The sequence below is a fragment of the Eleginops maclovinus genome, chromosome 12, assembly GCF_036324505.1.
Source record: "Eleginops maclovinus isolate JMC-PN-2008 ecotype Puerto Natales chromosome 12, JC_Emac_rtc_rv5, whole genome shotgun sequence".
Taxonomy (NCBI): domain Eukaryota; kingdom Metazoa; phylum Chordata; class Actinopteri; order Perciformes; family Eleginopidae; genus Eleginops; species Eleginops maclovinus.
The window spans coordinates 9,316,026-9,328,082 of record NC_086360.1 but is presented as its reverse complement, the minus strand read 5'-3'; the positions used below and the strand labels follow the sequence as shown (position 1 = coordinate 9,328,082).

The 12,057-nt window shown below is 38.8% G+C and overlaps 1 protein-coding gene across 1 annotated transcript in view; it reads right to left on the bottom strand.

Moving 5' to 3' along the window:
• The window catches only part of nos1 (nitric oxide synthase 1 (neuronal)), a 37,570-nt gene continuing 25,513 nt past the window's right edge, over positions 1 to 12,057 (bottom strand). Inside the window, exons 19-30 of the mRNA XM_063898326.1 lie at positions 11,750 to 11,924; positions 10,995 to 11,133; positions 10,103 to 10,181; positions 9,766 to 9,959; positions 8,951 to 9,120; positions 7,096 to 7,306; positions 5,538 to 5,625; positions 4,387 to 4,508; positions 3,941 to 4,089; positions 3,031 to 3,225; positions 2,637 to 2,755; positions 1 to 1,513 (exon numbers count right to left, since the gene is read on the bottom strand). Coding sequence (XP_063754396.1) covers positions 1,498 to 1,513; positions 2,637 to 2,755; positions 3,031 to 3,225; positions 3,941 to 4,089; positions 4,387 to 4,508; positions 5,538 to 5,625; positions 7,096 to 7,306; positions 8,951 to 9,120; positions 9,766 to 9,959; positions 10,103 to 10,181; positions 10,995 to 11,133; positions 11,750 to 11,924 — 1,657 coding nt within the window. The 3' untranslated portion in view covers positions 1 to 1,497. The remainder of the gene's footprint in view (positions 1,514 to 2,636; positions 2,756 to 3,030; positions 3,226 to 3,940; positions 4,090 to 4,386; positions 4,509 to 5,537; positions 5,626 to 7,095; positions 7,307 to 8,950; positions 9,121 to 9,765; positions 9,960 to 10,102; positions 10,182 to 10,994; positions 11,134 to 11,749; positions 11,925 to 12,057) is intronic.

Here is a 12,057-nt window from a genome sequence, read left to right as displayed (position 1 = left end):
TGTGTGTGTGTGTGTGTGTGTGTGTGTGTGTGTGTGTGTGTGTGTGTGTGTGTGTGTGTGTGTGTGTGTGTGTGTGTGTGTGTGTGTGTGTGTGTTTGTGTGTGTGTGTGTTGACTGCCATGTTGTTTTAACTCCGATTTGTGCAATGTGCTACCACAAATGGCAAAAAACCTGCCAACAAATGAGGACACAGGTCTTTGTTAAGCCTAATGAAGTTTCACCAAAAATGTATTGAGGATGTGGGGTGACCGGGGGACAAAAAAGTTCATATTTAGGGCACTTGGTAGGGAGATATTGTTGCATTTCCTTAGGGTTCCAGTTTTTATGCTAAGCTAAGTCTGCGTTAAGACAGGAAGGACATGCCCCTTTAACGCAATCCTTGCTTTGTCTGAATTCCTCAAACCGGCTGTTGAATGAAGCTTCTCATTAACCATAGTAAAATAAATAATATTAATATTCTCATCTCACTCCTGGCCAAGAGATCAATGTATACCCTAAATGACACCTTTAACTTATAAACTAATGATTCAATCATAGAACAATAATGTGCAATTCAAAAAATGTCAAAAAGAATGTTGGATCAAGCATGATTATATGATTGATATATGATTAGGATAATATTTTACTGTAGCAAACACATCAATGCTTAGATTAAAATTAGAAAATGAATGAATAATGAATTACTTTCTTTAAATATATCTCAGGTTCAGCCTTCTTGCTTCTTGACCTTCAAATTGAGGACAAGCACCAGCTGGGAGACAGAAAACAATTATGATGTTGGGAGGGAATGGATAGGCCAATAAAAAGAGAGCTAGCAAAGAGGCTGATGGACTGCCATTGAATAGCTATTTAATATAGTATTTGAGGCTCTGACACAATCGCTGTTTTTATAATCAGGGCAACCTGTTAGCATGCCAAATTTGCTTTCACAATATCTGTCTTTCAGTTTTTTCCTATCTGCATGCCTGTACATCTTTGATCATCTCTTCCATTTGACTTTTTCCTGACACTAATTGAAAGAAAAACCCCAGCTCCAATCTTTTCTGAAATGTCCCTTGTATTCATATTTCTGAAACATCTGCAGGTTTGTTATCAATGCCACACTTCTACTCGTAAAATAGGAAACCCCAATAAAAGCCTTTTAACTGTAACAGTAACACAGAGTATATTATATTTCTTGAGTATATTCTTTTCTTGGTCATGCATTCACAATGAGGCAGGTCATTACACTAGGTGCACACATTATGAATCAAAATGATCAATTAATAATTTTTGGAAGTATCATCAACAAGCAAAACAGATTTTCAGAGAACAGAACATTTCCAACTTGCTACAGACAAAATCGCAGAGCCCAACAAAAACATTTAAGTGGTATAAAAAAAAAGAAAGAAACCTGTTTTGATTTTTTTACAGTACAAAAATTGGCACAGTATTTTTTAACCAGCGTTGCTGTGTTCTCCAGACTGGTTGTTGACAGAATGCCGCCGCTTCACAGACCTACGAGCAGAAAACCCTGAGAGTGGAGACAGAAGGAGAGACAGAAAGATGGACAGAGAGAGCAACAGAGACATGGAAATAGAGATGTTACAGTCATTACTCATCCAACGAACCGGGGCTTTGATGGCCAAATGTGAAATTCAAGTGACAATCCACACAGGAGCCATCGTCTGTGATGCATTATGTTGGGGCTTAATGAGCCATAGTGGATATGTAGGGCCCTTGTTTTGCTCTCATGGCAAGAGTATATGAAGTGTCTAATCTTCAATGTGCACAAATGACGACGGAAACAAAAACAGAAATGGAGCAGACCCACTCGCTTTCGCTCTAATCCTGTTAGTTTTAAGGCCCCTCTCCACGAGTTTCTATGGTTACCCACTCTGTTTTCATCTGAAACGACGAGTGATAACACATTGGCGCCGCTAACAACTACAGGTTGCAGATTGGAGTTATACAAATGTCTTGCAGAGGAAAAGCTGCCCTTGTAATCTCTGAGATAAATCTTAATGGGCTGTTCCAGAAAAACATTTTCCTTAATATGAAATAACCAGCTGGCATATTTGAGTGGTTAAAATATGATGTCTGGTAAATAAAAAATAAATACAATGATTAATAAAACACATCATAGATCTTGAGCATCCCACGCTGTTGCAGATGAGCTGAGTGAGTAATCCTGGTTTTAAGGTTGAAGATATAACCATGCATTCTACATTCCACAGCAAATCCAAAAGATGAATGATTAAAAATGTAAAAGAAAAAAAAGAAATGAAATATGATTCATGCCTGAGTCAGCAGGTTTGGAAAACCAAATTAGCAAAAGGCTAGCCCCGTGGTCAAGAACTGAGGAAGATTTTTATTAAAATGATGCTTATTTTATGACTCATAGCGGATGAATCCTTCTGTTTCTGGTGACCCCTTGACCCAAACTATCCATTTGTAGACAACATATGTCAAAATCTACTCGACAGTTACTATACCATTACTATGGATTTATTTTGTGACATGCAAAAGCTAAATGTTACCAGCAAGATACGTCTTTATCCACTAAGATTATTGCCTTCAAATGTGCATATACATATTGGCATTAGGATAAACGTCTTAATGACCCTAGGGAAAATAGAATAACAAAAACCACTTACTCATCTGAGTCCTTTTTGCTCTCCTCAATGTAGGCTATGGACTCTGAACGAAGCCTGTTGGTGACCTCGTAGGTACGCAGGGTGACTCCAAAGATGTCTTCATGGTAGCGGTTCTCATCCTGGATATGGTGGGAAGGTGAATGTAATGAGAAAAGAGTACACAAATATGTAATGGATTTTGTTACACAGTGAATGGCTGGACTGATTTTTTAAAAAGTAAAAAAGAAGAGATATAATCAAATCTCAAAAACGTTTTTTTTTTACTTTTAATTTTTTTCACAGCTCATCTAGGATTCAAACTTGAGACCCTCACTTCACCTGACAATAGCATTACTCCAACACTTGGTGAACATCATAGTGATGACGTTGCACAGTGACCTCTACTTTTTCTTACCCGAAGCTTGCTGATGAAGAAGCCAGCATCCTCCAGCGTCATGTTGCCCTGCTGCCTGATGATTTGCTGGATGGTCTTTAGAACATCCCCAGCCATTGTAACATCCCCACACACGTAGATGTGTCCTCCCTCCTCCCTCAGGCACTGGTACACCATCTCTGACAGCTGCTCCCGCAGTACATCCTGTACATATTTCTGACAGAGAAGCAATGGGGAATGATGAGTGTGAATTAGAAGGTCAAGTGTGAGCCAAGTAAGGGAAGCAAACGATGTGAAAAGTCAAAATCACAAAGACAGAAAGGGAGTTAAGTAAAATAAAGTAGCAAACTGGAAAAGTTATCTTTCTATAATCAGTGTTCTACAGAAAGAGACAAAAGCAAAGACATAAGGAGGACCTAGAGGATGGTTAAAAAAATAAATGCTGACAATTATGTCACTCAGAGAGTCCAGACCTCTGCCAATGTTGATGGTGAATTTAAGTGCTCATGTGGCATTTCCATTTCCACAGTGAGGAATTTTCTCCAAGATACAAATTTCCACGTATTCCTACATTAAATAAAAGCAGCACAAATGCTCTATCTCACAATGTTAAGAGAATTTAAACATTACTAGTGTATCAACCCCATGATTTGAAAGAGCTCTGAAATGAATGTGTTCTTCCTTTAGCTTACAAATCCGAAAGCATAACCTTCTCGGCAGAGGTAATAACTTTACCTTGGGATCAACTGTAGAAAAATCGCCAAATAAAGATACATTATGTGAATTGGACTGAATTATCTCCTGTATACAAGCAAAGCATTTTTATATAGCCTTTCCTCTACTGAGATGTTATTTTAAACCCACACAGCAACCCAAAGAGAGTTGCGACCTGCTGACTCATCCACAGCTATGGACAGTTTAATGCTTGTACCTTTGGTTTGCCGGGCTCTCTGGAATAGGCTGTATAGAGCTCCTTGAATGCTTGTTTGTTCTTGGCCTGGATGGTCTCCTCCTTGTAGATGTGGTCCATCTCAGACTGCCGACAACCGAACACCAGGATCATGGGGCACGACTCTATTACTAAAAGAGGACAGTCAGATTTACTTTTTTGCTCTGAATGGTGCTGAAGAAGAGACAATCTGTTTTGTGTATTATCTTGATCTCTGTTACGGATTAGATATGAATTCCATTGTTACTCAGAGGTGCATATTACATCATTTTACCTGTAAGAGTACATTTATCAGCTTGTCCTTGATATTCTTATAATAAGCTCTCAATTTATTAAGTATGTTTGCTATTTCATTTGGAGCAGGGACAACCCAAAACCTCTCTCAAAGTTAATAGATATGTCTCTAAGGAATGAGAAAACAAATCTACCGTTGTGTTCAAGGTCATATAGTCTTTGTTGCCAGAAGCTTCTGAATGGGGCGATACCTGTTCCTGGACCCACCAGGATACAAGGTGCTTGGTTGTCTTTGGGAAGTTGGAATGATGGTGCACTAAAGTAATGCAATAGATAAACAAATTAAGCACACATGTAATCACAGTGATGACAAAACTTCGACATTCAGGAAAAAATGTATTCTGTTTTTGGATTGTCTGACAAAAGAAAGTTATCTCTGCTCTGGTGTCTGCAAGATAAAACTGCAGTAGCTGGCTAACTGAGTTTCGTAGGAAAACTGGAAGCAGATCCTGGGTCCGTCCAAAAATAACAAAAACTGTGTAAAGCTCACTAATCAGCACGATATGTTTTGTTTGTCTAGTCTTTAACGACAAATGGCGGTTTTAATAAGGTTATTTGTCTTGGTTTGCTACCAGTGGAGACTCCAGGAAGTTTCTGGCTCTGACTAGGAAACTGCCTGGCACATAACCCCTGGTAAAAACAGCTATTTGTTGTTTTTATAGTCAGTAAAGATGTTCGGATTAGTGAGCTTTAGAGCTGCTGGTTTGTAGAGTTTGTTACTTTAAGAATGAGCAAGCTGTTTTCCTGTTTTCAGTCTTTGTGCTAAGCTAACTTAGCTAATTACTGTTGCTAGCTCACATTTAGCATGCAGACATGAAAGCAGGGCTGCCAACTTTTGAATTCAGCTTGGAGTGAGATTCATGTGTACAGTGTTCTTTGCCGCCCACATGGAAATAAGGGTTAGTTTACTGCAGCTGCCCAGCTTGCTAGGCGACAATTCTACGGACAAGCGGGTGTTAGGTGACGCAAACAGGAAGTCCTCCGTCTCATTTCGTAGACCGCTCAGTCTGCTGTTCCTACATTTTATTTTTATATTTATATATATTTATTTGGGACGAAAACTTAGCCTGAGAAAAGGCATGTGTGGAGTGAATGCATGAGATATGTGTAAATTGCGTGACTCACGCTCAATGCGTGAGAGTTGGCAGCCCTGATGAAAGTGTTATCTTTTGCGAAAAGAGTTTCGCTTTTTCCCTCAAAATGTCAAACTTTTCTTTTAACAAACAATACGGATTCAGCTGACATTTAACATTTTTTGGGGGAAAAACATATTTGTGATATTTACCCTCTGACAAAGCATGGCACCATCTCCCCCTTCTCTATCCTGTTGAGCCACGAGGAACACACTCCATGGTGAATAGGTCCCTCTCCATCTAAAAGGGATGATTATTACCAAGCAGGCACTTTATCATTTTCATTCCACCTCCCACTCTCTTGGAGAGCACAAACCAACAGAGGAAGAGTGGCCTTAACACATTTTCCAGGGCCAGGGCTGCTCTCTCCCTTAAGGTTAATTACATTAATTCAACGGTTACCTTTACAATCATAGTAATATTGTTTCCATGGGTACAATTTCACGTATGAAAGGGTAAGCATCTGGTAATGTTTGCTGACTACTTGACAGGCTAAGCTTATAGATGCTTATTGCACAGGTGGAGATGTAAGAGCCTTGTGATATAGCCTACTTTGCTATACACAAACACTTCAATTGAAACTTGAATAATCTAGTCATTTTAATATACTTTCAGACAGACTGATATACCTGTGGTGTTTCCTCTAGTTGGTTTTTGTGTCAATATCTGTAAATAGAATATGTTTGTAGATATAGACTCTTCCTGAGGCGTTTCTAAATCTACGTTTCTTCTAATTACAATCCTGGGCCAGTTACCCTATGAAGCAAACTGGCTTTCCAAGATAACTTCCAATCAATTTTCTTTGAGCCATTCGAGGGTTCATTTGACTTTCTGAGTCTTTACAGCAACCTTGAAAGAGTCACAGCACAGTGCCTTTTATCCATCAAACAGAACTAGATGAAAATATATACACAGGATATGCTCTCACTGCTAGTTTTTGTGAACATGATTTAATCAGGGTTGGTTGCGAAACAATGACGCAACTGTGGGAGACACATGCAGATGGCAGGCATTGAATATACTAACATAAACAAAAATTCTATTCTTGGGCTGGGCTATCTGTTGATTTATTGATATTGTGATATGATGCTATATATTGCATATCGTACAGTGTTAGATGGCACACTTGTTGTCTTTGCTTGGTTTTAATGGCTGCATTGCAGTAAGGTCATGCCATTTACTGAACTCACCAGATTTTCCTAGCTCTTCAATTATTTCCCTTCACCCATTACATCTAACTTGCATCTACAAGGTAGACCCTACAATACTCTTGCAATATAATCCATATTTTTTATTTGTGAAGCCTTACCTGAACAAAATATATAAATTAAAGCATTTTTAATTAAACTAAATCTCTTCATGTTTATTGTAAAATACTACCATGGCATGATTTTCCCCCGTAATTCACAAACATTCATTATTTTAAGGACTTCTGGGAACCTTAAACGCTACCTGCTAAATACAGTTTAATCCACTATCATGGTTGAGTTTATTTTGTATTTTATTTACTGAAATGTCAAGAAAATTGCAATAGAAAAGGCCAGGAAAGAAAGAGACCAATTTCAGACCTTCGAAAGTCTAATGGGAGCATTAAAGTTCATCCTCAAAGAGAGCAGCAGAAAATACCAACGGTTACACCCACACAGTCTTAAAATCCTTTGAGACACAACAACTAATGCTCATAGAACCAAGTGAGTGGTAGGTCCTTACCCCGGGCACGGTAAGAGACCACAGCAACGGTGAGGTGGATCTCTCCTGGGTGCAGGTCTGGAGAGGAGCTGATGGAGTAGTAGCGGGGCTGCAGCAGGGGCAGCTGGGTGAGCAGCAGAGTGGAGGGCATCTGGATTGAGGGGAACTCCTCCAGCACCTCCACCAGCGTTGGATCATTGAACCACTTCCACTCCTCGTACTCCTGCAAGCCCTGGTGGTGACGAGAAAAAAGACAAGGTGGGATAAGTAAAGAGGTGGAAGAACTACTTAGATGCTTTACTGGAGTAAAAGTATAGCTACTATATTCTTAAAATACTTCATCATAAGTAGAAGTCCTGAATATACCATGTATATAGTATATATATATCAGATAAATGTACCAAAAGTATAAAAAGCACAATGCAGAAAATGTATTTCTATAGCATTATATGGTTATACAACACTATACTATCCTGTTTTATACCTGATAAATACATGTAAAAACCTTTTAATGTTGCAGTTTGTCAATGTGGAGCCGATTTTAGTTACAAGATACAGCAAGGGAGCAAAAAGTTAGATATTTTCCTCTGAAATGAAGCGGTGTAGAAGTTTAATGTTGCAACATCAAATTAGGATTATGTCAAAGTAGTACTAAAGTATGGCACATGAGTTAACATACTAAGATTCATTGCAGCACTGGATAAATTCAGGTGGATATGCATCAGATTTAATTTCTGTCTAAGTTAGTTTTTGAATTGTTGTTGTCCTAATTAAGAAATCTTAGTAGCTGCCATCATTACAGAAAGAAAATATGGGGTGGTTTCCTCTTTTGGAAAATGTCTGACTCGAGAGCAGGAGGCAACCACAAGCAGAGCCATTCACCATTCACTGCCCAACTGTTTTAGTGTGTCATCATTTACATTTGGGTGGGATTTATTTAGAGCACTGCCACAAGGCTTAAAGACTTTGATAGGTCCCTAACTTTTGCTTTGTTCACAAAGTGCTAATGAGCAATGCAGTGCCCTTGAAGAAGCCTTGTGTGGTTCCATTATAAAAGGCAAAGCCCTGTTGAAAGCGCAGTATGTACTATTAGCAAAAGTTTAACAGAAAAAAATACTTTTGGGCCGTTTATTTTAACCTTGATACACAGATGGGGTTTTAGGGGATCTTTTCAGGGACTGATTTGAGATAGCTTATAAATATGCAATCATTTTTAATGCAATTCCCTCGTTCGTGCTTCTGAAAAGAGATAAAAAAGAACACAATAACAAAACAAACTTCACAGCTTGAATGTTCTGAAATGCTTGATATGATTAAAAGGACTAGGAATGTCAGAGAACCATGCTTTAGTCTTGAAATGAGCTTGAAATTAGGGCATATAAAAATAAAAATTATCTGCAGTGCTGATTCTACTGTACTGTTTCTGAATTCCTCTTGCTTTAGTGACAATGATTTGATGTATGAGCATATGAGTCACTGCTTGGCCTCAGCCAGCCTTCTCCACACATTGACAGAAATGGAGAGTGAATTGTGGGAGGCACTGCATGGGGGAATGGCTCTGAGTTAGAACGAACAACGGCTTTAATTTGGCGCCAGCTCACTCCTGCTGTACATATTTCTGTCGGAGCAAAGTGCAACAAATCGGCATTCAGACACAGAAAACCATGTCCCAAATTTTGATGGCAAACATAGGAATGCGTTGGTTATTGTTGTGCCTTAAACACATGTCGACTCGTTCTAGAACCCTGCTTTAAAATGTGCTTTAGTAAAAATATCTGCATACATTTGGCACGCATGAAAAGAGAGCCTATTTTTGGATATAGCCTACGCACATACATTGCAAATCCAACATTTAGCTCGGTTAGATTGAATTTACCTTGCTGAGGATCTCTAGTTTCTTTTTCTGTTTGTCATTGGTTGCCAAAGCAGCAAACTGCTGAAGCAGCACAGGGCTCGGTGGGGTGGTGATGTCCAGGAAGTACTGAAAGGCCTGGTAGATGGTGCAGGGAGGGATCCGAGTTTCATTTGTCCAGTTACTGATAACACCTGTAGAGAGAAAAAAAAAAGGTTCAAGATGCATTCATTCATATTTATCATCCACAGTCGATCACATGTGTAACAAATAGAGTGGTGTGGAATTCACAGAAAAACCACCAACAGTGCAGTTCCCCTTAACTTCATGTAGGCTTTATGCTTCTTTTATTGTATTTTTTTTTTTCAAGCTTGCAAATTCTCTGAAAAATATATGGTCAGGACTATATGATACTATTTTATTACGATGTCATTATTTATTGAAACTTTGGTAAATAAGCATCATATGAAGAATTATATTTTTTAATTACTGACACAATTTCCACTAACTGTGATTATTAAGAAAGTGTATAAGAAAATATTTGTAAAGTTCTTATATGCTGTTAGAAATGCCACGACCAGGAATGGATTAATGTGTTATGGTAACTCAAAAGATGTGTTTGAAAACACCTTGCTTCACAGTCACAGTAAAAATCACACTTATGTCACACAGTGTCACCACAACTGTGTGTGACTTCATCTTGTCTGTTGATTCAAGAGAGTCTGTTTCTTATTCATGTTCACATTTTGACATCCTGCCCAGATTCCAACTGCAACCCTCCAGTTTGCACACCTGTCGCATCCGTAAAGTACCATGACGTTGCTGATAGCATCACCCACCTAGGGCAGTGTTCCTCTCCTCCAGGAACTCCACTTTCACAATTTGATTGACAGGTGGAGCGTCTTCCAGTTTATCTATGAGTGCTGTCACCAGGTCCTCGTGGTTGCCAGGGAAGATGCCCAGATGGTCGCCGGGCTGGTAGCTCAGCTTGTCGTGGTTGTTAGTGTGGAGCCGCACAAATATGGTGGAGCGACTGCAAAAGAGATACAAAATTTGGGGAACAACGTTGCACAATTTTGGACACCAGAGTGCATTACATCAAATAAACATATTTTCACAAGCTTACAAAACAGATAACATGTGACATATTATTTTCCAGTTTTAAAATATACTTACTTGGATTTAGGACTTTGCAAGTTTTGAGATTCTAGCATCTTTGCACCATATACCTTCTTCTTGTGAATACTGTGCAATGCTGTTGGTAGACAAAAATACAGTTATATTTTTACAGAAACAGACTGTTCCACCAGTGGTTCTTAGGGCCAGTGCCCCTGTAACATTGAGCTCAGATCCCTTTCCAAAATAATAACAATTTATAATAATCTATTTTTTATTTTTTATAATGTCATTTAATTAAATTCCAAGTAATTTACAGAAACAAATTTGGTTACAAAAAAAAAAGAAATTCAAAAATTAAGAAAGAATATAAAACCAACGTTTGGCTGCATAAATAATGTAGCAAAGAATGTCCTTTGACCCAAATAACTAAAACAAGTAACTTAACTACAATTGTAACTAAGTCACTGACACAAAATATAATACTGAAACAACCAACAATAATGGTATTTTATATTGTTTGTGCGCTATGATTTCATACTGAACTCAAAGTGTTGAAATCTTGTCTTCAACACTGTCTCCGTTGTCCTGGATTAAATGAGCCCCTTTCATTAAATAACTGTCCCCAGCCGGACCCCCCAATTGAAATGGGTCAAGAACCGCCACTGGACGGGATTTACATAATCTGTTAATTTATTAAAAATACTGCTTTTTTAAACAGGTGTTTCAATTGATTTGACTACCTAATAAGGCTAAGATAAACTACAGAAACCCTTCTCTTTATAATGCAATAGAGTACAATTGCAACAAAAAATGACAAAATATCAGATGTAGTCGACATATTGGATGAGTCACTACACTTGATCAATAACCTTGACGCCCCTCTGCAGATACATTATAGTGAGACGCCATCAATAGTTTATCACTTAGCTCCCCATGGATTATTATTTACCTTCTGTGAGGGCCGGGGCTTCAGCTGTGTACGTCATGCGGAACTTGCTCTTCTTCCAGCTGCGGTCGTTGCTGATCAAGGAGTCGTTGGCCTTCTCGATGTTCACGTCATCGCCAACACAGAACACGTCACAGGCAGCCTTGACATGTAACAACCGAGCCAGATGAAAGAACGGGACCATTATTCAAAGTGTGCCATCACTGGAATAAGAAAGGATTTGGAAAATGATTTCTGCATTTTAAGTAGGACTGCCCCCACCAACTCAAGGTCAGTGCTTGGCCATCCATGGCCAAATGACACCACTGTTGGGCTTTTTTTTAAAGGGAGGAGGGTGCCTTCTGATTTTTTGTTGTTGTGGGAGCACAGAGAAATCGGGCCCAATTTCAAAATGAAGTCAAATACCCAATTTGATTTTAATGTGTCATGAATTAAAGTTAAAAATGATGAGAAATAGTAATAGTAATTAGTAATAGCAGCATTCGTGAAAAGGTTGTTACCTTTTTTCCTGGGTTAACCTTTGTGTGTTAATGTTATTGCAATCAATATACGATATAACATTTACAAATATGGAAACTCTAAAATCTTGTTCCAAATATCTTCTTCATCATGTCATAATTTGCCAAAACTCCTTTATCATTGTAATGGATTTAACGCTGAAATGAACATCACTATGAGAACTGAATCCGGAATCCTTTTTAATCAAGAATCAATATTCATTTAACCAAGCCCAAAGGGTCTTAAACAATGAAACATACCTTAAAAACCTTCTTGGCCCAGGTTCTGAATGACTCCTCCTGGCCACACAGCTCATCTCCCTCTCCCATACGTAGGATGCGCTCCCCCCCCAGCTCTTCAAACAGCGTGTCCACAGCGTGGGCAAAGGCGCAGAAGTGTGGGTAGGCCCTGGAGCCAAGGCCAAACACTGAGAACCTAAACAGAGACACACATTCAAATGCATACACACACAAGGAAGAGAGAGACAAAGTGTGAGAGGCAGATAGCGTTAAAAAATCCCAAAACAAACCAACCAACCAACAAACCATTCGCAAATCATGGCCACCAA